Genomic DNA, 22607 nt, shown 5'->3' on the forward strand with positions numbered 1-22607 from the left:
TTTGAGGTTTATCGATCTAGCTACTTACGACGGACGGGTACCGAAAAATAGTTTGGGTGGGGGATGCATGAAAACTTGAGATGCGACAAAAGCGACGAGAAGAGACGGGCCCATAAGCTAGTCTTGTCATCTTGGTAACCCACGTCATTGTTCCGACGTCCACGGCACGACGACTGGCGAAAACTGCATGTGGCCGTTCTAATTTCGAAGATGCTTGTACGGACCAGACTGAGCAGAACGGGCGGAAGCATTCAGAACAATGCTTCTTGGATAAAAGAAGGGCTATTCCTTTCTATTCCCACGCCTATCTAAGAAGTAGGTAGCTTATCTCCTGTCGATATGCTGCCAACCAACAAGTGATGCGTCTCGATCAGGCATCACCGTCCAGAGACAGCTAGTTTTAGTGGTTGTCCGCGACAGTAGGCACTCCCGGATATAATGCAATTGCTAAAAAAGCAGGTCAATTTATTAACGTACAGTACTTCGCCGTTTGCGTAGGAGCTGTCAAGCAAAAATCCGAGAAGTGTTACACGAGCAGCAACACACGCGAACAATTTCAGTTTTCTCTAAACGTTATTTATGGAAAATACACTTGTCCTTGTCCAGTTAGGGTTCGAACACTAAACAGTAAAATCAAATTGAAAAGTAGTCTGGAGCCGTGGCAGAACTATATCTACGGAAAATACACCTTACGTTGTTTACCTGGGACCTGGGCCTTTGCTCAAGATCAATAGAGCCTCTAATTAGCCTGAAGAAAAAGAGGCAATTTGTGACTCTAATCAAGTTTCAACTAAACTTAAAATAAAACAGTACAATAAACAACGATAAATAGAAAAGGAATTACACAAATAGGGACTACCATACATCACTCTGCCTGCAGCAGAGAAAGTACTCATCAAGCTAAAGTACAAACTATGAAAATCGACTAGACGAAAGACAAGGTTCCCAAATATATAGTATAACTAAGGAAAATTAGGAAGCATTAATCGCGTCAGTATATGCGATGGTTCATTCGGGATGCACCTCTTCCAAGAGACGGTTTTCAGTGTCATCTTGCGAACGTTAATTTACACACTTTGAATTCAGTAGTAAATCTTGTCGTTTCGCTTACCTTGCGCGGTACGCCCTTTTTTATCCCGACTGTCTATAGCGTTCTGTTGATCAAACCACATCCGACGAAACAAAATTCGCTCTGGCTGTAGCGCAGAAGATGTCCGCAGTGGCTCTTCGGGGAGATCATCCCCCAAATCCACAAATGGAAATGACTCCCACAGGTTGGAAACTTGCTCGCTCCAAACTGCTTGTGTTTCCACTTTCAAACACAAATGTTTTCCGTAAATCAATCTGCACAAATTGCCCAACGTGCATATGTAAAAACATGTCTCATAGTACCTTCGGAGACAAATTCGAACCCACATGTAATGCTCTACCTTGATGCTGTCAGGCAGACAGTGCGTAGGAAACTCCTCAGCTCTATGCGTTTCTTTATCAAGCAAGAAACGCTTTAGATATGTCTGTAAAATAGGTTTTATAGATCAATTCATTATTGCAAACTATTCCAAAAATATTCGTATACAAACCAGGTACCTGTGGCTCTTGTGACATGGATCTCTCCTTGTGGCGAAGCGTCTGATCAAATCTTCTTATTTGCTGTGTAAATGGCTCTTGAGTATCTTCTTGCCAAAGATGGTAAGTTCCTAAACAACATTCACAGTACTAAGCTACTAAACTTTGATTAATGTCTCCGTATCCAATACGTTTATAATTTTCTTGCAAAGAAAGTAGCCATTTTTGATCGTTTTCCTCCAACACTGTTTTCAGTGTTATTGGTAAATGAGCAAACTCGTACTCTTCGTTAAGGAGCTTTTGCGAAAAAAAATCTGCAGTGAAAAATAAGTAGGACAAACGTATTTCCAGAAGGTTTTCTACAAGGTTCTCGTCAAGCCTAAAAGAAGTAAAATATATAAATTTAGTGCAACTAAACCATAAATTACGTTCTAACGCCAAGTGTATTAGCAAGGCTTATTTCAGTTGGCAGACTTTCTTCTAATTCGTATATGTCCATAAGAAAGCCTTTAAGAGTTTGCTGACTCAAGGTGTCGCAAGTTTCTTCCCTGTTAGCTGGCCTCAGAACGGTCTGTAAACAAGTAAAACAGAAGTTTAGCATGCCACAACATTCGCCTAACCTGTCTCAAATGACAAGCTACTGTCCGGAGGGCTATAAAAATAGCTAATAGTTGGTGATATAATAAAGTGTGAAAATTGATTTGCAACATTTTCTTTGTCTCTGCTGGCAGTTGTTCCTAAGGAGTAGGTACATTGTACCAATTACAGTCGCTTTTAGCAGCTTCACTTGCCTGGAACGATACATGCAGTTCAACCCTCATTTGTTTCAAGTCCTCTAAAATGCCCTCTTCACTATGCACCAAACGCTATGTTTAATTTATCTTTTGTAGGTACTCCAAACACCTACCTAGAAGAATGAGCTGCTTCTCCTTTGGTACTGTTGTTCCCAAAATTAAAATCTATTCTCAAAGGTTTAGTTTTGTCGATAAGAGGTAAGCCGTTCAGAAAATGTTTGACAACGTCTTCTTGCAGGGCGTCCAAGTCAAACGTGTCGCATGTTTTAGGCAAAGACCTAAAACGCCGTCGTTTATGAGCACTATGGCTGTCCAAGTAGTGCTTGTGAACAAGACCAGCGAAGTCACTTTCTTCATCAGAAGGAAGACAACCAGTTCTACAAACAAAAAACATTAAAATTTTAGTAAACAAATGCTTTCTTCCAGCCATCTTATGACACATTATCTTGCCTGGAAAGCGTCTATTTTTTGTTCTACTAGTATATATCTTTCTATGTATAGGATTATACTTGTTGTGTATAGCAAAATTTGAAGTTGTCTTTCATAGAGAATGCCCACCATCAAAAGCACAAAGGTGATACGTTTGACTCTGACAATTACCTTTTGTACTGCCTTCTCTCTTCAAAAGATACATCCCCAAGAAGACAGTTGTCATAGCTTAATCCGCTTGGATAGACCGTTTTCTCTTCTCGGCAAACGCCAAACAAAAATTCGTTATGACGTTCAATCTAGACAAGTCTGTGTCAAACTTGAAAAGTTCAGAAACAATAAAGAGCATACTATGTCTTGAATAACGGTATAAAGCAAATCCTCCGAACTTCGTCCCTGTTCAACGCTCAGCAACTGCATGAGCACGGTACTTCTGTCAATAAACTTTAGTTCTTTTCCACGTGACAGTTGTATTGTTTCGTTTGCAATTTTTACGTAGTCGTTGTATTTTTCTAGAGCACAAGTTTTACAACTAATTTTATTATACGTAAACAAATGAATACCTTTAACTTTTCGGAAGAGACTACGCATTTGCTTTGCTCGTTCCGGTAAAGGAAACAAAAACCGCTTTTGTAATAGATTGGGAGAAAGAAAAACACTCTCAACGGTGATTTCAGCAGCTCTGTCTTTTGAGAGCACATGCGCTAGCTCTCGATGAATCCAGTTGTAAAAGTCAAGAAGATCTGGCAAAAGAAGGCCACCGGCTCTGAAAATGCGTCGCTGAGCGACGAATGTTTTAAGTATTCCACAGCCAAAAGTTTTCTTTTCTTTGCTGCATTTCTTTTCTGCGTTCTCTATACTTCTGGCTAACTTTTCGTAATTTGCATCCACAGGAAAAGCACGCAGTAAGTTTCTACATGCAGGTACATACATAATCGATTAGTGACGGTGTACCAAACCTAGCTTACCGACAGTCCCGTAGAAGTGAAGTCTCTGGCCAAATGCAGTCAAAGTTCTGTACAAAAGACTTGAAAGAGCCAAATACAACTTTCTCATCTCAATTTTTTTACTGATTTATCTTCAAATTGCCTTAGCACGGGTTCAAACACCATGTCATGAAAACAACCTTCGTATATTTGCACATCTTCAAGAGTAGATAAGGAAGAAGTAGACAGCAGAGACTCTTCCATCCGACCAACCTTAAGCAAGATTAGGGAACAAAATTCTAATAAACGTACATGTATGCAGTCAAACCTCAAGAAATCTCAGTAGAATTGCTGAGACAAAAGTCTGCCTTTCCTCTTCAAGGAAATCAAATTTGTCCCTAATAAATTGCCAGATTTGTTTTAAACTTGAGATGCAGTCTTGCCTAAGACTTTTCCAGTGACAAAACACACATTCTACGAAACACGCATATGAAAATTATAAACGATACGTGGTAACAATCTAGTTCAACGTGACAAACCCCCGAGAACTTCTTCTGATTGCCGCAGAGTAAGAAGACTTACAGCAAACGCGCCCAAGTTACTCCAGAGAAGCAGATATCTTGACCGTTGACTGAGAGGAGAAGCAGACAAAAGCTTAGAATAGTCTAAATTTTGGCAATTGCCGTCGCCTGTGAATGTAAAAGCGCTGTTTCGAGGAGAGCCATTCGTCAGTATGCTTGCACTCTGGGCCAGCACATTTCAAAGTAAACCACTTTAATGTTCATATGGCACAATAAGAACTTACCATACTGCCGCACAAGTATTTTCCGTTCAAGTCCTTAGCACTGAATAATGCAGTCCACAAATGAGTAGTTTTGTGGGGTACACCAAGAGAAACGGCCACAAGTAGAGCTAAGGCTTGCTTCAGGTCGCTGTCATCTGAAAAGAACCATTTTTAGTATGTAATATATGCAATGTGCATTAATCAAAACCTTGAGAGTCAAAAAATTCCTGGACTGGGTCAAATTGCTCTGTCTTCTTGATCTCGCCACAAGAGGTTCTAGCGGCTGATCGATTAATTACTCGCTTGTCTGGAAAAACAAAACAAGCTAAAAGATGCCGTTGGCTATCTTCCAAGTCTAAAAAGTCAAAGCTCTCTTGCAAGGCTTCTGCAAATTCAAGGTTCTCAACCTAGACGCAACAAGTTATTTTTCACTAAAAAGGTGTACTTTTTATTGCCTTTTGCTTGTAAAAAATATTGTATATGTTAAGCCAAAGCATCATCCTGACATCAAGAAGAGTATCAACACTTGTGTTACGGAGGGTGTACCTTAATTAATTAATTTAAAAAAGGAAACCGCGATTATGATTCAAACACTACTCTCACCGACAAAAATCCTTGAATGCTTCGATTTCAGTTTGACAGCCAATGCCACTGGTTTCCTTGATGTCTGTTATCAGCCTTTGCATTTCCGCAAACATTTCATATCTTTTAGAACTATTCTTGCGTTTCATAAAAGGAAAAATTCCAAGTGAAACAACAGCACAGTTCTAAATATTTTGAATTAATTATGGACTCTTTTGAGAACTCAATCGATTATACAGCCAATTCGTTTCTGATGCAGTTTGCCCAGGAATGGTGGCCGAAGAGGATTTCATAGTGATCTTTAAAAAGAGCAATTACACGTCTAATGCTGCGCAATTTCTTAACGAGATGGCAGAGAAAAGTTAGAGTATGGCCTTTATCTCCTCCTTCGCCTTGTTTGTCAAATATCAGTTTATTTATTTTTGACATCATAGGTATTCCGATCTGATGTAGAAATTTACCGAATTTAAAAGGAACACGTTCAAACAAACCTGTTCCAAATTAGCTTTGTTTTGAGGCATTTGAGCGTCAGCATATTTTTCTATAAATTGCTGAGCAAGTGCTTGCCTCTCAATGCAAAGAACTGCGGCACACGGCTGATTAGCAATCTCTTCCATTTCCTGAATGAAAGTAACCTAGTAATCTTGTTGAACATGTTTACGGAGTAAACATACCGCATCTACTTTTGTTATAGTCATCAGAATATGAGGTAGAGACGTTTCTTTATACAAGATTTTGAAGCGTTCAAGGCAGCAATGAAAGTAAAAGGAGGCAAGCGGCTTTTGCGTAGCTCTCTAAATGATCATTAATAAAGACTTATAAATTATACTGTACAGTACCTGTTCTTGAAAACCTTGATAAAACCATGGAACATACGAGACCGCTGTACCGCTTGAACGCTGTTGGTCCTCGGCGAGAATGTTCCCAACAAGTTTCAAAATCTACGAGAAAATTTTGTGCAACTTTAGTTTGAAAGTTAATCTACATGCAGTACCTCAATATTAAATTTCGTCCTCTTGTCCACACCCAATTTTCCTGTAGTTCTAAGCATGTGCATAAAGCAATCTTGCAATACCGAACTTTCTACAAGACCAGAAGGACACAAGCCAGTTTTTCTGAAACATGCCAGCATTGCGTCGTCTTCGCCTGTTTCTTCCATTTCACCATCCATGTCGCTAGCAGAAAAGAAGATCGCCTGGCTGTTCATGAATCTTAACATTGTTTCGCAATCCAAAAGAGAGCACTTCAGAGGCATGCCTGGAGGTAGGGAAGGAAAGTAGAAAGAGAGGAAATGCGTCATCAATTTTTTCAAAACTAAAGCACTCCTGCACACGATTTCAGTTGAGATATCTCTATCCTTCAGCTTGTAAAATGCTCTGACACACGTTGCACCGCTTTCAAATAAAACGGACAAAGGAAAACTTTTGAAGCGTCTTTCTGCAAGCTATACAATTAAATTATGTAACACGTGTACTAAACTATTTCTTTCAAGTAAATTTACCTGTCCCGATGAAACTTCCATAATACTTTCGCCATTTGCAAATATGTCTCTGCAAAAACCAACAGGGACAGTTGAACTTCTTCTTTCACAGTCAAAAGTGTTTATAATGGCAAATACGGAACTCATAACTTGCACCTTAAGGCGCCCATTTTGCTGAGAGTAATCAAAAGTAAGAAGGAAAGGAAGTGACTTCATCTAATAAACAAAAAGAGTAGGTAGTTTGAAAATGAATAAATTGCAATCTACTTACAAGATCAGAAAAGACTTTACGCCACTTCAGAAGCTGTTTGCCAAAATCTTCTTTGTTGTGGTTTTGCATCGTCTTTTGCAAATATTCGTAAGTCTTGTTGATGCAAAGCTTGCACAAGCGTTCTTCTTGACTGCCTGTATCGGACAAAAGGCTAGGGACCGCTGTTGCCAACCTCGCAGGAGGCATACAGTCAGCTTCCATATTCAAAAATTCAAGACGTTGCAGTAAGACGATTGCTTGAGTGATGCCTTTTTGCTCAAATCTAGCCAAGGTGTGAATTGTGACTAACCGCTCGGCACCCGGAGCAGTCGTGGGACAGCACAATAATTCACTAAAAATTTTTAAATCTTCGCCATTTGAATCTTTCTGATTGTAGTTGAGTTCAAAGAAAGAGAAGTCTCTCAGATAACATTGCCACAGATAGTTGTCCTTGCAAGCGTCTATGGCAATGCAGGCTGTTTGGGCAATTTTGATTTCGTTATTCTCATCTGCTAAATTTTGAAGACGGTTAAGTAGATCTGCAGTAACAGTGCCTTTCTGATCAGGTAATTCCTTTAGACCATTTTCAGAATCTGTTTGAGATAGACGTACTCGAAAACTAGAAATACAATCTTCCAGTTGCCTTTCCATTACGCTTGACACAAGCTTGAAAAAAGGAAAGCAAGACAGATAGCCAGTTTGATTCCTTGCATCAAAACTGTGATTCCTAAGAAAAATTTCATTAACCTGTGGAACGGGCATTAGTTCAAAAATTTCAAGAAACAATTCTTTAACGTGTTTGTGAGAAGATTGGGAATAGCTTTCAAAAAGGATTTCCAGATTATACTCTTCGTTCAATTTGCAAAGAATATAAGAAACAAATTTAAGAAGTAAACTTTCAACTCTGCTCTGCAACATTTCTCCCAAACTCAATGAAGACTCTGCTTCTAATAGAAAAGTAGCTGCTGCATCAAACTCTTGAAGTAGAAAATCTTTAGTCCAATAACTGGAGAACTTTTTACACAGAGTGCTGCTAAATTTTGGGCAATCGTTAATAAGTTTTGCTAGCATGTCTGTTCTAGCAGAGGCCGTCATGGTTTTGTTGAACATTCCATGATCATTTCCAAACACAACTCGCGAAAGAGAATGACCTAGGGTAGTTTTTAAGAGATTTTCAAAAGAGCGCTGGAAAATCTCTCTTGAAAGAAGAAATTCTTCTTTCCGTAGAAATGAAACGCGTGCCCACTGACGAATGTCAATCAAAAACTTGCTCCGAATTTGAGTTATGGAGTCAAGATAAACCAAATTCCATCCAGGTCGGGAGTCTGAAGAATAACACGGATCCGTTGCACCCATACTTGGAGGAAAGTGAAGAAGGAGAAGAAACGACTTAACGACCTCGCCACTTCTATTAATTTCTTTCTCTTCTATTGTTCTGCGAACGAGGTCAATGCGCCCCTTGGAACAAACCTCCATATTAGCTAATAAGAGATAAAGGCGTTTTCTGCTTCTCGTAAACGCGTCGACAGTTGAAGTAAAAGAATCCAGAGTACCCATTTCTTCCAGTTTCTGCATTTGAACGTCAGGAAAACTCTCTGCAATATCTGATATTCTCTCTTCCCTAAGGAACCTTTGAGATTGTTTTTGAGAAGGTTTCGTTATCAGGGAAGAACTGCTTCTTGTAAAACAGATAATTTTCTGGCTAAACTTTGTGCTTCCAGTTACTCGCTCAATAAACTCTTGAAGAGAAAAATGAGACTGCATGTCTATATATTGTTCCAGGAGATACCGTGGAAGCACGTTTCGATTGAGTATTATAGCTTCAGGAACTAAAATTTGCAAAAGTTGTGTGCAGGCACAAAATATCAGCCAATGTACAACGCTGGCTATTGCAAAACCTGCTTGTTCGCACGAAGATTCGTAACTGCTGCTTTCCGGCCGCTCAAAATTACGTATCGCGCTCTCAAGCCACTCTAGTATTGCAGAAGGTTTTCTACCCAGTTCCCGTTTCAATAACTCAGCACGCTGTCTACCAATTTTGGCTTGCACGAAAGCAGAAGAAAATACAACGTCAGCGAAAGTAGACTTCTCTTTTTTCCTTTTTTCTGGGAAACAAAACCCAATATGCGCAAGACCAATTTCCAGTTGTTTTAAAACTTCAATTTTTTCTTTGGACCAGTCATACGCAAAGCTGTCGTAAAAGATTTCATCAGCGCAGTCGTAAAATGTTTCAGAATTATCGGAATCGCAGCTATCTTGAATCAACGATGCCATTCTGAAATCTGATTTTACTGAAGACGAAGGCAAAAGCTGCAAGAAAATAGATGTCACAGTTTGTCCTTTTTTCAATCCGTAAAAACTCCTTGACTTAACAGCATTCTCAAATTCCTGTACTTTATCCTTTGCCAATGTAACCGCTTTTTGCAAAGCTGGGGGAAGAGAGACTAAGGCTTCTTCTAAAACATCTTTTTCACTAAGATAGAACTTTTCAAACCGGTTAAGAAATGGAGGAGGAGCATCAAACACTTCAGACGCTCGTATAAAGATCACACATCTAAAGTTGGGGTGAACTCGGCACGGCCATGAATGCGAACCAATAGCTATATTCGCATAGTATCGCGGTATTGCACTTTCTGCATCGTCAACTCTACGAAACCTTTGGTTCAGCAGATCGTATAGTCTCTCATTGATATTTTCCGTTTGTGTTAAGATGACCGTTTGTCCACTTGAGACACATTTCCTAATTGCAGACATAATATTTACGCTGTGAATTTCATCGTCTCCGGGAAAGTCACTGCAGGACAAAACCGATGTCGTTGCTCGGTCGAGAATTTCGTGCTTAAACAAATGAGAAATAAGAGAATCGTCTTCACTTTCGTCAATTATTAGCTTGTACCGAACTTGAGCTTCTCCTCCATCACCGTCGCAATCAATGACTGTTTCGCTCAGAGATTCTCTCAAAATGTCTAAAGTTCTTCTTCGTGTGTTTGAAAGAAGGGTCCTCGCTGCTTCACTGGAAGTAATTTGCCTCAAAATGCTAAGACATAAACTTGGAAAAGATTCTCTAGGATGGCCATTGAAATTTCTTTCTAGGCCACGCAGAATTGTTTCGATTGAAAGGAATCCATCGTTTCTATGTCGACCAAGGTACCGTACAAAATGAATAAAGTCTCGAAGTCCAAAATAATTTTTGAACTCGTTTTTTTCGATAAGTTGATCATAGCCTTGACATAATTTCATCATAGTTTCTTTCAGTTGTGGATAGCGCGATGAATCGTCTATTTGCATGCATCCTTCAGCCAACTTCTGCAAATCGCTTTGATCAGTTTTTGAACGAAGAAGATTGACAGCTCTATTTGACTTGGCAGCATCTAATATGTGATTGGTGCTTGCCACAAAAGAAACTTTTGGATTATCAAGATAGAAATGCAGAACTTTGAGAGATCCTCTCTTTTCTTCTGGAAGTCCGGCTTCATCAAGAAAAACTACGCAATTTACTGGCCAGTTGGAGTCTTTAAAAGTCGTTTGGCGTTCTATCGCTCTTCTAAACAGGTTCTTAATGTCTTCGGTGGCCGACCGCTTTGAGCACTGAAAATAATACGGATCAAGGGAAGGTAGATCTTGAAAAATTCGATGGTATCCAGATCCTTTTAAATTGGCTAACGTTACACTAAATGAAAGAGTTTTAGAAGATCCAGGAGCTCCAACAATAATAAGAGGAATTCGATTTACAGTACAAACAACCGTCGCAAACAAGTTCTCTTCAAGTGCTTTTGTTTTTGCAATCCCTTTTGGAATATGCATTCCTTTCACAAACAACTGCACTTCGTTCTCAAAGACAGACTCAAATGGCTCCTCGCCGGTGCCGCTTTCTATAGCTTCCAGCTCCTTGCAAAAGAGTTTGCGATAATGCGTGTCAAGACGAAAGTAGTAGACAACCCCTAGCGAAACCAACAGCGCTTTGCGGACAACATCTTCATCTTTCAGAGACACGGCGTCAGGTGGTGAGTTTTCGTTTTCTCTAAAATATTTGTCACAGAAGAATGACGTTAGGTCAAACACCCGCTGAATGTCTCTTTGACTAACGGTGCTTGCTGCTCGGCGCTTCATTTCTTCACTATCGAAAGACAATTTAGGTTTATGAGACTTTAGTTCTTCAAAAGCAAATTTTCTGATTGCATTCTGACTGCAGCTAACTAACTTCGATTGCACATCACTAACGAAGCAATCACGTGGCAAACCACGGTTTGCGTTAAACATGATGAGCTTTTCGTGAATGTAGGCGGCTTCTTGTTTCTCGCTAAGAGCTCCGTAATCCCAGCAAAGAATTTTCAAAGTGGGAGAAAGAGGGCGAACATTGTAATATCCTAACATCCAATCTTCCCTTTTTGATTCCTTCTGAATAGCAGTACTACTGCCACGGTGAGGGTTACAAGCTGCTATAATGAAAAGATTAGACGGCAATTCTCTTCCATTTAATGATCGATCAACTAGAAGTTCTTTGAACAGCCCCATGCACATTGAAGTGTTTATTTCGTCGAAGAAAGCGACGACGGTGCCCGTGACTTGGTGACCGACAAGTTCTGATTGCTTAAGCATAGTGTGGCACACTTTGATTGGCTCGGAAAGAAACTCTTCAACGTCAGCAGGAGTGAGCGCTTCGTGAACATTTAGTTTGTAGAAACATTCATAAGGCTGTTCAGCTGAAAAGACTGCTTTCAGTAACATAGCTGAGTTTTCTTCGTTGCACTCATTAGGATCCTGAACTTGAGCTATAAGCTCTGCTTGACATTCGTCTAAAAAAATTCCTCCTGTAGACAAACAATCGAGTAATGCTTGGGCTATGATGTCGTAGTGATGTCTGCAAACCAAGCGAATAGCCTTCTCACTAGGTACTTTGCCTGTTTGCTGAAGAGCAGAAGAAACTTCAAGCACTGCTTCTACTTCCTCGTTTGAAAGCGAAGGAATTTCGTATTTCTGCCTCATCCTTTCGTCATCGCTTATTCCAGGAATCCGAGCTTGAAGTATTGTACTGATATGGTCTTTTTTCCTTTCGCAATTCTGTTGCAAAGACGTTCTCCATAACGTAGAGAGCATGTCAATAAGAAAAGACTTTCCTACTCCTGTTTCTCCTTCAATTACGACCGGAACTCCGCACACTCTTCTTTCGTGGATACTAAGCATCTTGACAACGTAATCTGCTGTCAAAACATAATCTTTTTGATCAATGGCTTCAAGACGCCCATCTTTTCGCATTACGTCTAAAGCTTGAGAAAGTACTTCATCAAGATACTCTCTCTGTCTCAGCATGCCAAACGTCGGAATCGAAATTCTAAGTTTTTTCAGGTCTTCGCGCTCTGCAGCCGATAACAAGTCTGGTTGAATAGAAAAGAGAGAAAAGGAATATGATCCTTGAGCAAAATTGTAGACAAGTTGTTTGTGTAAGTCGCTGTCTGAATCCAGCGACTTATAGTGCCAATCTCTCATTACTTGAGGATTACAAAAGGTTTTTACCTCTTCAAGCATCGCAGACAGAAGGAAAGAGCCAAGTTTTCGACTGTCTGTTACAGCAATTTGTCCACTTTTGGTTTGGTGTTCAAAAATGCGGCCGGGGTTGAAAGTGAATGTAGGAGTTTTCTCGAGCAACCTGCATCTTCTAGCCATATATTGAATGAAGAGATGCTGAGTTATCTTTTGCTCCTTTATTTCTTTTGTCGAGTGATTTTCTAATAGCGAATAGCACTCGGTAGGTGGAACGGGCGGATCTTCGGAAAACTTAACTTCACCCATGTTGTTCTGTAGGCGTCTGTCAATATCACCGCTAGCGTAAACTTTAAGGTACTTACAGACAAGCTGCACATCGTCATTCAAATCAAAGAGACTGTCTGGCGAGATTTCATAAGATTGTCCTAGGTAATGAAATATTGGAACATCTTCTAGGAACTTCGAAAGGCTTTTGTTTCCATCTGTTACTTCAGGGTAAGCAGGGACTTCCACAAAGATGTGCCAGAGCGAACTGCCCGTGAGCCGAAAACATTTTCCACTTTCCTCGTCTTGAACAAATCCGAGACCGAAAAGTGAAAATAGAAACCAATGAACTTCTTCCATAAGGACTTTGTACTGTTCCAAACCATCAGAACGCGCATCAGCGGCAACTGGAGGTGGTGAGGCAGTGAAGTTGAAGTAAATAGTATTGACGTCTGACAAAACCAGACTTTGAAGCTCTTTGACAACATGACCAGGCGAAAACCCTTCGTGAAGTGACACGATACACGTCCCCTTTGCACTCCGAGTAGAAAGCTCTTTGCGAATGTAATGGGACTTTCCGTCGCCGGCACGTCCATACACTAGTAGGAGTCTACGAACGTTAGCCGGTCCAAGTACAAACCTTTCGAACATGTCTCGAATGCTCTGCGAATCTTGATGACTGTTTTTAAAGTTGCCGTGAGCGTGCCGTCTGACACGGACACACGGTGCTTCACGGTAAACTGCGTGTTCTGTCAACACGTAGTGCACCGTCATCTCTGCTGAGTGCCTTTGAAGCTGGAAGTCCAAAACTTTTTCTCTTAACTCAAATGACAATTTGTTGACAAAAAGAAGAGTAAAAATTCGACAAGGAAACTTCAAAGCTCTATGGAGAAATATATTTAGCTCCTCCTTTGTTGTTTTGCTTGTACACCGAATAAATTCGTACGATTCGGGAAATCCATGGTAAATTTCGAGAATGATTAACCTCAAAACTTCATCTGACGAAAATCCGTACGCCAAATGAATGAAATGACCTTTATCTTCGTCTAGCGTTCGCCTTTTTGGAAAAAGACATGGCTTTAGATCTGTGTAGGTAGTCAGTCTCCTTAAAAAAACTCCAATCATTTCAATGCGTTCAAGATCTTCATTGCAAGTAGCAAATGACTCTTCCAGACGATGCTTGAGTAACTCGAAGGTTTCCCTGTCATTGGAAAAAAGACAGCTGACCAAGAAGAAGGCTTTGGAAGCCTCTTCGGCATTCACTAGTTGCTTTGCCATTAGTAGAATTGCTTTCATAGAGAATAATAACAACAACGAGTTTTGCTCTCGCAGAGTTTTAACGTGGTCAGTCCACTCTTCCAAATTCTTTTCAAATCTTGTCCGCACTTCTTCGAATTCACCAATTACGCTATCGCACTTTAGATTACATGTTCTGAAGGTTTGCTCACAGAAGTTTGGATGACCAAGGCTTAATAGCTGAACAGACAAAGAAAAAATTTCTCGCACCAGAATGCACTTCTTGTAGAAGTCCTGAGTTTCAAAAATATCGGCATCAGTTCGACTTGTAATAGTTCCCCCCAGTTTACGTATGAAGTTGTTCAGTTCCTCAAGTCGTAAGCTTTTGTCAAGACTTCGAGATTCTACTTCTGAAGCCATTCGTCTGCGATAGCGTAATCTACAATGCAATTTTTCGTTGTCATCCACAAATATTTCAAAGTATCCTCTGCGCAAAATTGCTTCCAAGTCCCTAGTGACGTCCTCTAGCATATCGTCCTATAAACAAAATTAATTTGGTAGTGTACCCGCCAACATCTATCACTTGCCTGAGCTCTTGTAAACCAAATTTTTATTTGCTTAACATGTTTATTGACGGTTCTAATATGATGATACACGTTGCGCGGTTCCTGAGACTCTTTCGCATTTCGAGGTTCTCGAACGAGTTCAGCTGCTTTCATGCTATCAACCAGTCGCTCAAAGGTTATCTCGGGATCTGCAAACGGAGCGACGTATTCGAACGCTACAGATAGCTGCGGCAAAATGTGATCCCAGTCGTCTTGTCCTTGAAGTTGATTCTTGATTAAATCCAGCTAAAGTATTATAATATCAATAATTGCAAAAATTTCGACATTTTCTGCGTGCACCTGTTGCCGAAAACTGTCTATTCCTTTCTCGCCAAAGAATTTCTTCTTCCTTATAAAATGAAAGAAATCCTGATAATCCAATATCTAAATGAAAATGCATAAAATCACAGCAATTTCATCGAAGTGTTTGCTTAACACACAGCACTAAACAAAGAGCACTTTTCCTCGGACAATTCCAAAACTTTATCAATTTCTGCTTTAAGCTTGCTACATTCTTCCGCCGTTTTGCACAACATTTGACCCTCTACACAATAGATTGCATCCAATTATTTAACAAGCCCATCTGCACATTGAAGGAAGTAACCTTCAAAAGCTGCTCTAAGACGTTCTAGTTGGCGATACTCTTTGCTTTCTAAGCATTTTCTCATTTCGTAAAGGGAAAAAATTTTCCCAAGGCTCTAAAAGGAGGAACGGCCGTCAAAATGGTGACCATGATGTAACTATTGCATGCGTATACATACCTCAATGGCTTTCGGATAGCAGACTAGTCTAAGCATGTCTATGATAATCTTTTCTGAAACGTCTTCATCGTACTTTCTAGAGTCAAAGAACGCTGACAAATCCCTTAGCTCAAGCTCGACATCGCCTTCTCTAATTCGAATAATCGCCACATCTTTGAAACAAACATTCAGTTCAAGCAAACTCTGCAGAGACTCTTTGGTCTTGTGCAGAGCAGCAGCAAAAGCCTAATGATAATTCAGTTACAGGTGGGTATAAACTACAAATTTAAGCGCTCGTCCGTACCATGACTGAAATCTCTTTGACGGGTTTCTTGTCATCGCCTCCTGCTGAGCGCGCAACTAAATTTCTCCAAGAAAATACACTGGTAGCAGAATCAACAGTTTCCGGCGATACAGTTTCAGAACAACTGTCTTGCAGCCAATTCTTCAAAAACGCTTCGAAGCATATTCGCCTTCTTTTACTAGAATAAAAGTGCCGAAGAAAGTCTCTCAGCGGCTTTAAAGGTTGTAGCCAGCTTTCCACGGCCTCCGCAAGTTCAACGCACTGTTTAAGACTCACAGTAGGGTTAAAGCGAAGCTTTAAATTGGCGGAAACAAAATCGTATGAGCGAATGCATCTATTGAGAAGATCAGAGATACTGGCGTTTTCCGCTACCTGCCACTCTCTGAACAAAGAGCGTATGGTTCTCCTGTACAAAAAATTCCTCAAATAATTAAACGCTTAAATATTTATTAGTAACAGCAGACCATTGTAATGAATCTCCGCACTGTAGAAGGGTTGTCAGACGGCGCTTGACGTCTTGAAATTTTCTTTCCGCGGCTTCGACGTCTTCAAGACGCAGCTTAGTAGAACACTGAAAGCTTACGTAGAGAGAAGTCAAGCGCTCGTGCAACTGCGCGTGTTCTTCTATTTCACACACTGCAAAGTTACCATTTAGTACGTCGCTAAGATAATTTTGAAGACGGAGTGAAACAGCTGCAAACCATTGCTGGCATAATTTTCCATTGTCGTCCTCTAGTGCTCTGCCTTCCTTCCGCAGCACATTGGCTAAAATTTCGGCCAATTCTGTAACACCTGGAGGATTCAAGAGCTGAAACTTTTCAGCAGGCAGCCGCCGACAAAACGTAGCAAGGATTTTCCAAACAGCTAGGACTTTTTCTGAAGGACTTTTTCTGACTCCGCTGAAACAAATCTTCATTTCACTTTTTAGAATTTTAAGCAAAGAAGAAACTGACGGACACCAAAACGGCAGAGCAAGGTGTTCATCAGAAGGCACAACAACCTATAGCAAAAGATATGCTATTTATTACACAGGCGACGATAAAGTGTACTTCACAGAACGCATCAAGTAATGCTTGGCAAAAATTACCGGTTGACGATCCAGCTCCACACAAACAGTTCTAAGAACCACGTTCAAACAAGAAAATCAAACTAGAATTTCTCTTACAAAAACTCGTTTGGCGGCTTTCCTAAGAAAAGCGGTTTCAATTTTTGAAAGGTACTCCTTGATATAAGCAGACGCTTTTGCAAGTAAAGAGGAGCTGTCGGATGCCAGCTCTTCGTAGGACGCTTCAGGAACCGACAAGACGTTCGGATACCTGCTGCTTAACATCAAAAGCTGTTCAAAAAACATAAGTTTTGAATCGTCGTTTTCTTCGCAAAAGGACGCGAGCTTCTGTAAGCAAGCAAAGACAATTGGATTCAAAGAAGCAAACTCTCTGAAACATATTAATTGGAAGACAAAATTGAACAAAGCAAGAATATACCTTTCAGAAATAAGAGAAAACAATTTAAACCAACTCTCATCTACAGTAAGATCCACGCGCTTATCAAGCCTTCCTTTCTGACGTTCCAAGTATTTAGCGATGACCTAGGTAATAAAGTAAGTCATGATCAAGCAACCGTCCAGATGACTTGCACCATTTCGTTTATACTAACCTTTTCAGGAAGATAAACAAATTTGTTAACGATCAGGCAAAACACTTCCATTGTAATTTCTGACGTGTCGTCTAGCCAAGAAATGATCTACACCGCGCGTTAAGGGAAAATCAAAATCAAATCTTTGCAAGAAACTCACTGCCTCATTAGCTGATGATCTGGGGCACTTTGTTGAAAAGGAAAATACTAATGCCGGCCACTGCAAATCTGATGGTTGAATCTTAAGGTCACGCAAAATGCATTCAATCCATTTCCGCAAATGTGGAAAAATTTCTGCATGCAGCGTTGTGTCTTTCGTCTTCTCACAGGAACAACACAGTTCGTGCAAAGTTGAAATAAAAGCGCTAGCCTAAAACATTCGGCCTCAGCAACTTATCGAGGTGCACAAACAAATGAACATACGTGTGCTAAGTAAGGCTGCATTTCTCTGCCTGCAACGCTTGTTTCAGGGCCACGATCCTTCATAGCACGCAGTTCTGTACAAAGAACGCCCCACCATTTAAAATTTGAGTGAATGTAAGGATATAAGCCAAGAAGATATTTTCTGAAAGAAAAAGGAGAACGGTTTTTTGGCACGTCAATACCTGCACTCCTCTGAATTACCTTAGATGCTCCAAGTCAAAAATTTGAAAGGCTTGAGCTACTTCCACAAATTCTAAAACTGTAAAAGCAAAGGCGCCTTTCAACTTAAGCAATGGTAAGATACTAAATCCTCTCTCTAATGAATCTAAGACATCTGTACTCCAGAGTAAACCCTTTCCAATGTACTAAAACACAATATGAGTATGCAGCAGGCATGCATTGCTGAGCTACCTTAATAAAGCGGTTCTTCCAATACTCTCTCTCATAAATCGGTCTCTTCAGTTTTTGATGAAGAAAGGCACTAATACTCACTATATTTGATATGTAAATATATTAATTGCAACTATGAGCGGAAATTGTGCGTACGGGTAGTGAAGGCGCATCCTAAATCGTCAGCACTGCGATTAACGCGTTTAATGCCGTTTTTGAAGTCGACCCAGTACTTAGACTCGAAAGAGAAGTAATCATACAGCAACTCAGAGGATTCTGTTTCTCTGCCTCCCACGGAAAGACTGACGTCGCTGCTATAGAACGTCGTGATTACTTTCAAGAAAACAAGTCAATAATAAAACCTGAGAAAAGTGAAGAGGATGCTGCTTATATGCGCTTGATTAAGGAGCCCTAGTTTTTGTCTGCAAGACAAACGAAAATCAGCGACGTCATGACATTCCTCTTGGTAACTAAACAAAGTTTGCTGATAAGACAAATGTTTTACAGTTCTGCTGCGTTCTTACTTTAAAAGCCGCTGAGCAACTAAAACGTAAAAGGGGAAGTCGTCAAAGAAGTTCTTATCTGACTCTCTGATAACGACTTTGACAGCACGTTTTATCTTTCCAAGAACAGTCTTGCATTTGGCATTAGGATCTGAACTCATAATTCGACACTAGCAAAAGAAATGTTGGAGCTTTCACAAAGGGTTAATTAACTTAGATTCCGTGTTTACCACGTCTTCAAATTCATCAAACAAAGAGAAGATTTGTTTGAATAAGTCGGGATTTTTGTGCACAATTGCAGAAGTGCCTTGCCCTTTGCACTGCAAAAGAGCTTGAAGTCGTCTTCTGAAATGAAAATTCCATTTCTTCTCCTTACGTGACACACTAAAATCACGCAAATATTTGATCGAAAAACTAGGTAAATCTTCATTGCAGCTGCCGTCATTTGTTAGTTCTGCTCGAATTTTCTCAAGAGAGTCAATTCGCTGCAACAAATCAAGACCCTCTCCACGATCAATGATCACAACAGGAATAGAGACGCTTGCAGAGCTTCGATTAAATGAAAGATTCAGCTGTTTCGCGTCACAATCTGGAAGCAAGATAAGAACTAGACCCTTTGCACCTCTTTCCTCTGCTTCAAGAGCAACTTCGTAGACATTTTCGTCAGCAAGTGTCAAACGGTGAAGAGCAATGTACTTGAACACAGGTAAGTGTTCAAAGTCAGACAGGGGAAGTCCAGGGACTTTAGTCAACACGTCGTCATCCTTGAAGAAAATCCACTTTATCCCAGTCGTTGAAGATACGTTGTCAATTGTCAGTTTTAGACCTTAAAAATGCTCATTTAAAACCTATATATCCATACAGGCACCTCTAATGATATAATTAAGAATACTAAGAACCCGCGAAATAAAAACCCCAGAAGGTCCGAGGCGGACTCCCAGACTCCGGATATGGGCATCCGGGAGCAGGGAGTCTCGGCGCTAAGAGAGTGAGACTTTTAGAGATTCCTCGCACTTCATGCATAACTTTAACTCAAAGTCGACTCTAAATTTGTAGCCGCGAGCGCGTGTGTTTTGAGCAATTGTACTAGCTGTACACTTCGCACGAGAGCAAACATCCCGTATTCTAGGAAACGTCTAGTAATTTACTACTAAAGGTCGCAAGAATCAGCATCATCGCGAGGCAAGCGATACAAACGGTATTTAAATACACGCGTACGCAACAAGACGCTATCAAACCTTTGGGTATAAACCTGACTTTGGGTTCTTCCAAGCTCAATAATGTTTTCACTTCAGGTTCTTCCATTCTCTTGAACACACCGACCGCGAATTTCGGACAGCAACCGTCTGCGAGGCGCAGACTGCAGATCTCGAGGGCGATTGCGCATGCGAGTCGCCCCGCACACCTGACGTCATCAGAGTGCTCTGGCTCTTTTATATTCCTGACGTCATGATCCCAGAGCCTGATCGAGAAGAGTCTGGTTCGAAGCCTCGAACAGCTCGGATCCATAAGCTACCTTTGCGCCGATCTCGGCTCAAGAGAATTGGCTCGCTCGCGATTAATCAGGAGATCATGTCGGGTATAGGTACGGAGGCGGGATACGCGTACCTCTGCCGGTTTTCTAGTGAACGCCTCCGTACCTCCTCTATAGAGGCGGGGTCGGGCCGGCTTATCATAACATCCTCACGGTCAACATCTACGCCCTGTGCGGACGCGAAGGCGAAGGCGAAGGCGAAGGCGAAGGCGAAGGCGAAGGCGAAGGCGAAGGCGAAGGCGTTTTCCCCCCTGTACTAACCCTAAACCTTTGTCTACCGTAGACAGAGTGTGATAGACAGTAACAAGTTAGTAAAAAATAAACCTAAACTAACCCTGGCTAACCCTAAACCTTCAAGTTACAGGCGGCGGTGGCGGGCCCCGCTCCGGGCTTAATTAAGCCGCAGTCGCGGGTGATAGTATCGGAAGGCCGAGTATTCTTTTGGCCCCGGCTTAGACGGGGCAAAAGAGCGAGCTGGCCCCCAGGCACCGTTTTTAAGCGATCGTCGTAAGATGTTGACTGTGAGAAAGTTATGATAAGCGCTGGCCCGCCTCTATGAGAAGAGGTACGGAGGAGTTCACTAGAAAACCGGCAGAGGTACGCGTATCCCGCCTCCGTACCTATATACGACATGATCCCAATCAGGCTCGTGCACCCACAGTGTAGGCGTAGATAAAATACAGTACAGTAGAAAAACTGGAATGCGCACTGCGCGGACTGCTGCGCACTGCGCACTCTTCACAGCGCTCAAAGGCTACGTGGCCCTTATCAAGTGATTAAATGTGCCCATTCATGTAAGGATAAGTCTACAGTGGTACATTTGCCAAAAACCGCTGAAACATGGCGAGGGACTCCATTGGTTTATAAAGCGGCACCTGATGACCGGCGCCTCGTAGAGTGGCAAAAGTAAATCCATTTGCCTTGTACTCGGTAACATATCCCACTGGCCGACCATTGACATCCCACGGCCTCCAACCGACGCCAAAATCGTAGCCTAATCCGCTTGTCCACTCCTCAGACCCGGTGTACGGCACGCACGCATCAACGTCACCACTGTAGATCAGCACCCGGTACTTAGCAATAAGATCGGGATAAACACCAAGCAGCGAATCCACATTGCCCGTGTAGTTGAGTTTGGCACAAAATTTCCAGTCGCCCAACTCCGCTGCGCTCTCCACGTGAATAGCAGCGCGCACGTCAGGTTGGTTCATATATTTGAGCAAACCGCCGGGCGCACCACACTCAGTAAATCCGAGGTCGCGTAGCCGTCGCACGTGCTCCGTGGCCGCTGTCCAAAATATGTCGCTGTCGCTCTGAATGCATGGCGCGTAAATATCGTACACATTGATGAAATTGGTTCTAACATCCACCGTCTCGAGCATCTCCTTACAGTAAACGCCGATTTCGTTCAACTTCAATCCGCACCGGTCTTGCAATTCGGAGAATATTCCCTCACTGATGAGCCCGTGGCCGTAGACAAACTTTATCTTAATGGGAACTGATTGCTCGGAGTCGCCGCAGCCGCCAACTTTGTTTCCCACGCAGCCGTTTCCGACGAGGAGTCCCTTGAGATTGATGTTGCTCTTGCTCGTCCGGATAACCTCGGCTAGTGTCGGAATGTAGATTCCGGCGTAAGACTCGCCACTGATGTAGAAGTCGTTCGTTGCGTACTCAGGATAAGCGGCGAAGAAATTGACGAGGAATCGGAAGTTGTCCTCTGCCGTCATTGTGTCGTTTGTAATATAGTCGGCTTTGTTTGTTGAGTAGGAGAAGCCCACGCCGGCTGGTGACTCGAGGAAGATCAAAGTCGCGTTTTGGTTCCATGTATACGGATTAGCTAACAGTTGGACATCGCTCGTGCTTGTGTTCATTAGGATGGGGCCCATCTCCAAAAAGTAGCCGGCCATTGAGCTGCATCCTGGGCCACCAGTGAGCCAAAGTACTACCGGATCGGTTGCCGGATTGCTCATGCTCTCCGACACCCAGTAGTGAAGAAAGCGGTAGTGCTTGGTGGCTGCGTCGACGGGCAGATAGCCGCTGTATTGACGACTGGGCAGGGGTAGATCCCAGCCGGGCAGCGACTTCACTTCGTGTTTGACAATGGCGCTGAATGTGAGATGGAATAGCGCGGCCATTGCTGCAAGGGTGCGAAGCAAACAATGCATGCTTTCTCCTGTACCAGATATAGGATCTCACGTGACGAACGATCGTGACCCCAACCGCTCTGACCGCAACTATTCGGTGACGTCACGGCCCGGGTAAATCGCGCTGTCATCTTTCTCCTTGGAAATTGCAATGAATGATAGCTCCAAGCTGTTATCTCCCATTGAAGGGTGGCAGCCACAGTGAGATTGATATCCAAGAATACATGTATAGCCGTCGCTTCGCTATGAGTGGTTGTTCAGGAAGAAAACGTTCTTGGTCGCTTGAGCTATTGGTGCTCACTTCAGTGCCGCTCTCGGTCTGTCGTTTTGTCATAGAAGTGTGAAGCTGTAACACTTTATTTACGTCTTCGCCTTGCACGTATAAGGTTTCCCGTGCACGCAATCGGACCTGAATCAATAGACCCTGAGTTTCCGTCGTAGTCTAGAAGTTGTACAGTACTAAAATTTAGGACAAAAGAGGTGATAGGAAGAAAATCGAGATGGTGAACTAGTACAAGGGAGGACCCTACTACA

General features: G+C 41.9%; 2 protein-coding genes and 1 long non-coding RNA gene across 6 annotated transcripts; 1 reads left to right on the plus strand and 2 right to left on the minus strand.

The window, feature by feature from the left end:
- Nucleotides 1–742: 742 nt before the first annotated feature.
- Nucleotides 743–20156, minus strand: LOC136196844 (uncharacterized). 3 transcript variants are annotated; one of them, XM_065986501.1, is made up of 47 exons: nucleotides 19634–20156; nucleotides 18626–19221; nucleotides 18417–18565; nucleotides 18255–18362; nucleotides 18049–18203; nucleotides 17914–17993; nucleotides 17704–17867; nucleotides 17503–17644; nucleotides 17240–17449; nucleotides 17101–17187; nucleotides 16929–17032; nucleotides 16610–16880; nucleotides 16494–16562; nucleotides 15909–16444; nucleotides 15445–15850; nucleotides 15162–15386; nucleotides 15005–15098; nucleotides 14841–14944; nucleotides 14701–14784; nucleotides 14383–14646; nucleotides 6833–14332; nucleotides 6583–6777; nucleotides 6076–6525; nucleotides 5921–6022; nucleotides 5756–5875; nucleotides 5573–5701; nucleotides 5319–5525; nucleotides 5103–5266; nucleotides 4955–5045; nucleotides 4708–4906; nucleotides 4521–4654; nucleotides 4255–4459; nucleotides 4044–4189; nucleotides 3860–3988; nucleotides 3758–3804; nucleotides 3353–3702; nucleotides 3141–3301; nucleotides 2961–3088; nucleotides 2474–2737; nucleotides 2358–2418; nucleotides 2187–2303; nucleotides 1995–2137; nucleotides 1758–1945; nucleotides 1588–1697; nucleotides 1393–1514; nucleotides 1112–1344; nucleotides 743–1052 (listed from the first exon to the last, which is right to left on the minus strand). In XM_065986501.1, exons 1-47 carry the CDS (start codon nucleotides 19902–19904, stop codon nucleotides 1009–1011), a joined length of 15858 nt encoding a protein of 5285 aa, XP_065842573.1. In that variant the 5' UTR covers nucleotides 19905–20156; the 3' UTR covers nucleotides 743–1008. The 3 variants fall into 3 exon arrangements, with proteins under 3 accessions (XP_065842573.1, XP_065842572.1, XP_065842574.1); XM_065986500.1 differs by having other exon boundaries at nucleotides 18049–18206; nucleotides 19634–20155; XM_065986502.1 differs by lacking the exon at nucleotides 19634–20156 and having other exon boundaries at nucleotides 18049–18206; nucleotides 18626–18715; nucleotides 18772–18971.
- On the plus strand, nucleotides 19696–20614 carry LOC136196847 (uncharacterized). 2 transcript variants are annotated; one of them, XR_010672322.1, is made up of 3 exons: nucleotides 19735–19980; nucleotides 20047–20236; nucleotides 20288–20614. It is a non-coding gene; the product is annotated as an uncharacterized lncRNA (long non-coding RNA). The 2 variants fall into 2 exon arrangements; XR_010672321.1 differs by lacking the exon at nucleotides 20288–20614 and having other exon boundaries at nucleotides 19696–19980; nucleotides 20047–20267.
- An 80-nt stretch (nucleotides 20615–20694) lies between these two features.
- LOC136196846 (uncharacterized) lies at nucleotides 20695–22464 on the minus strand. The gene has a single exon (XM_065986504.1). The coding sequence runs from the start codon at nucleotides 22092–22094 to the stop codon at nucleotides 20736–20738; it is 1359 nt and encodes a 452-aa protein (XP_065842576.1). The 5' UTR covers nucleotides 22095–22464; the 3' UTR covers nucleotides 20695–20735.
- Between the last annotated feature and the right edge of the window lie 143 nt (nucleotides 22465–22607).

Source organism: Oscarella lobularis, chromosome 16 (genome assembly GCF_947507565.1).
Source record: "Oscarella lobularis chromosome 16, ooOscLobu1.1, whole genome shotgun sequence".
NCBI classification, from domain to species: Eukaryota; Metazoa; Porifera; class Homoscleromorpha; order Homosclerophorida; family Oscarellidae; genus Oscarella; species Oscarella lobularis.

Bases quoted from the DNA above. Each gene is read 5' to 3' on its own strand.
- LOC136196844 (XM_065986500.1), bottom strand. From the start codon at position 19,904: ATGGATCCGAGCTGTTCGAGGCTTCGAACCAGACTCTTCTCGATCAGG. The intron at 17,868-17,913 runs GTAGCTCAGCAA...ATTGTGTTTTAG, and splicing joins GGAAGAACCGCTTTATTAAG to TACATTGGAAAGGGTTTACT. The intron at 3,989-4,043 runs GTTTGACTGCAT...ATCTTGCTTAAG, and splicing joins TTCTACTGAGATTTCTTGAG to GTTGGTCGGATGGAAGAGTC.
- LOC136196846 (XM_065986504.1), bottom strand. From the start codon at position 22,094: ATGCATTGTTTGCTTCGCACCCTTGCAGCAATGGCCGCGCTATTCCAT.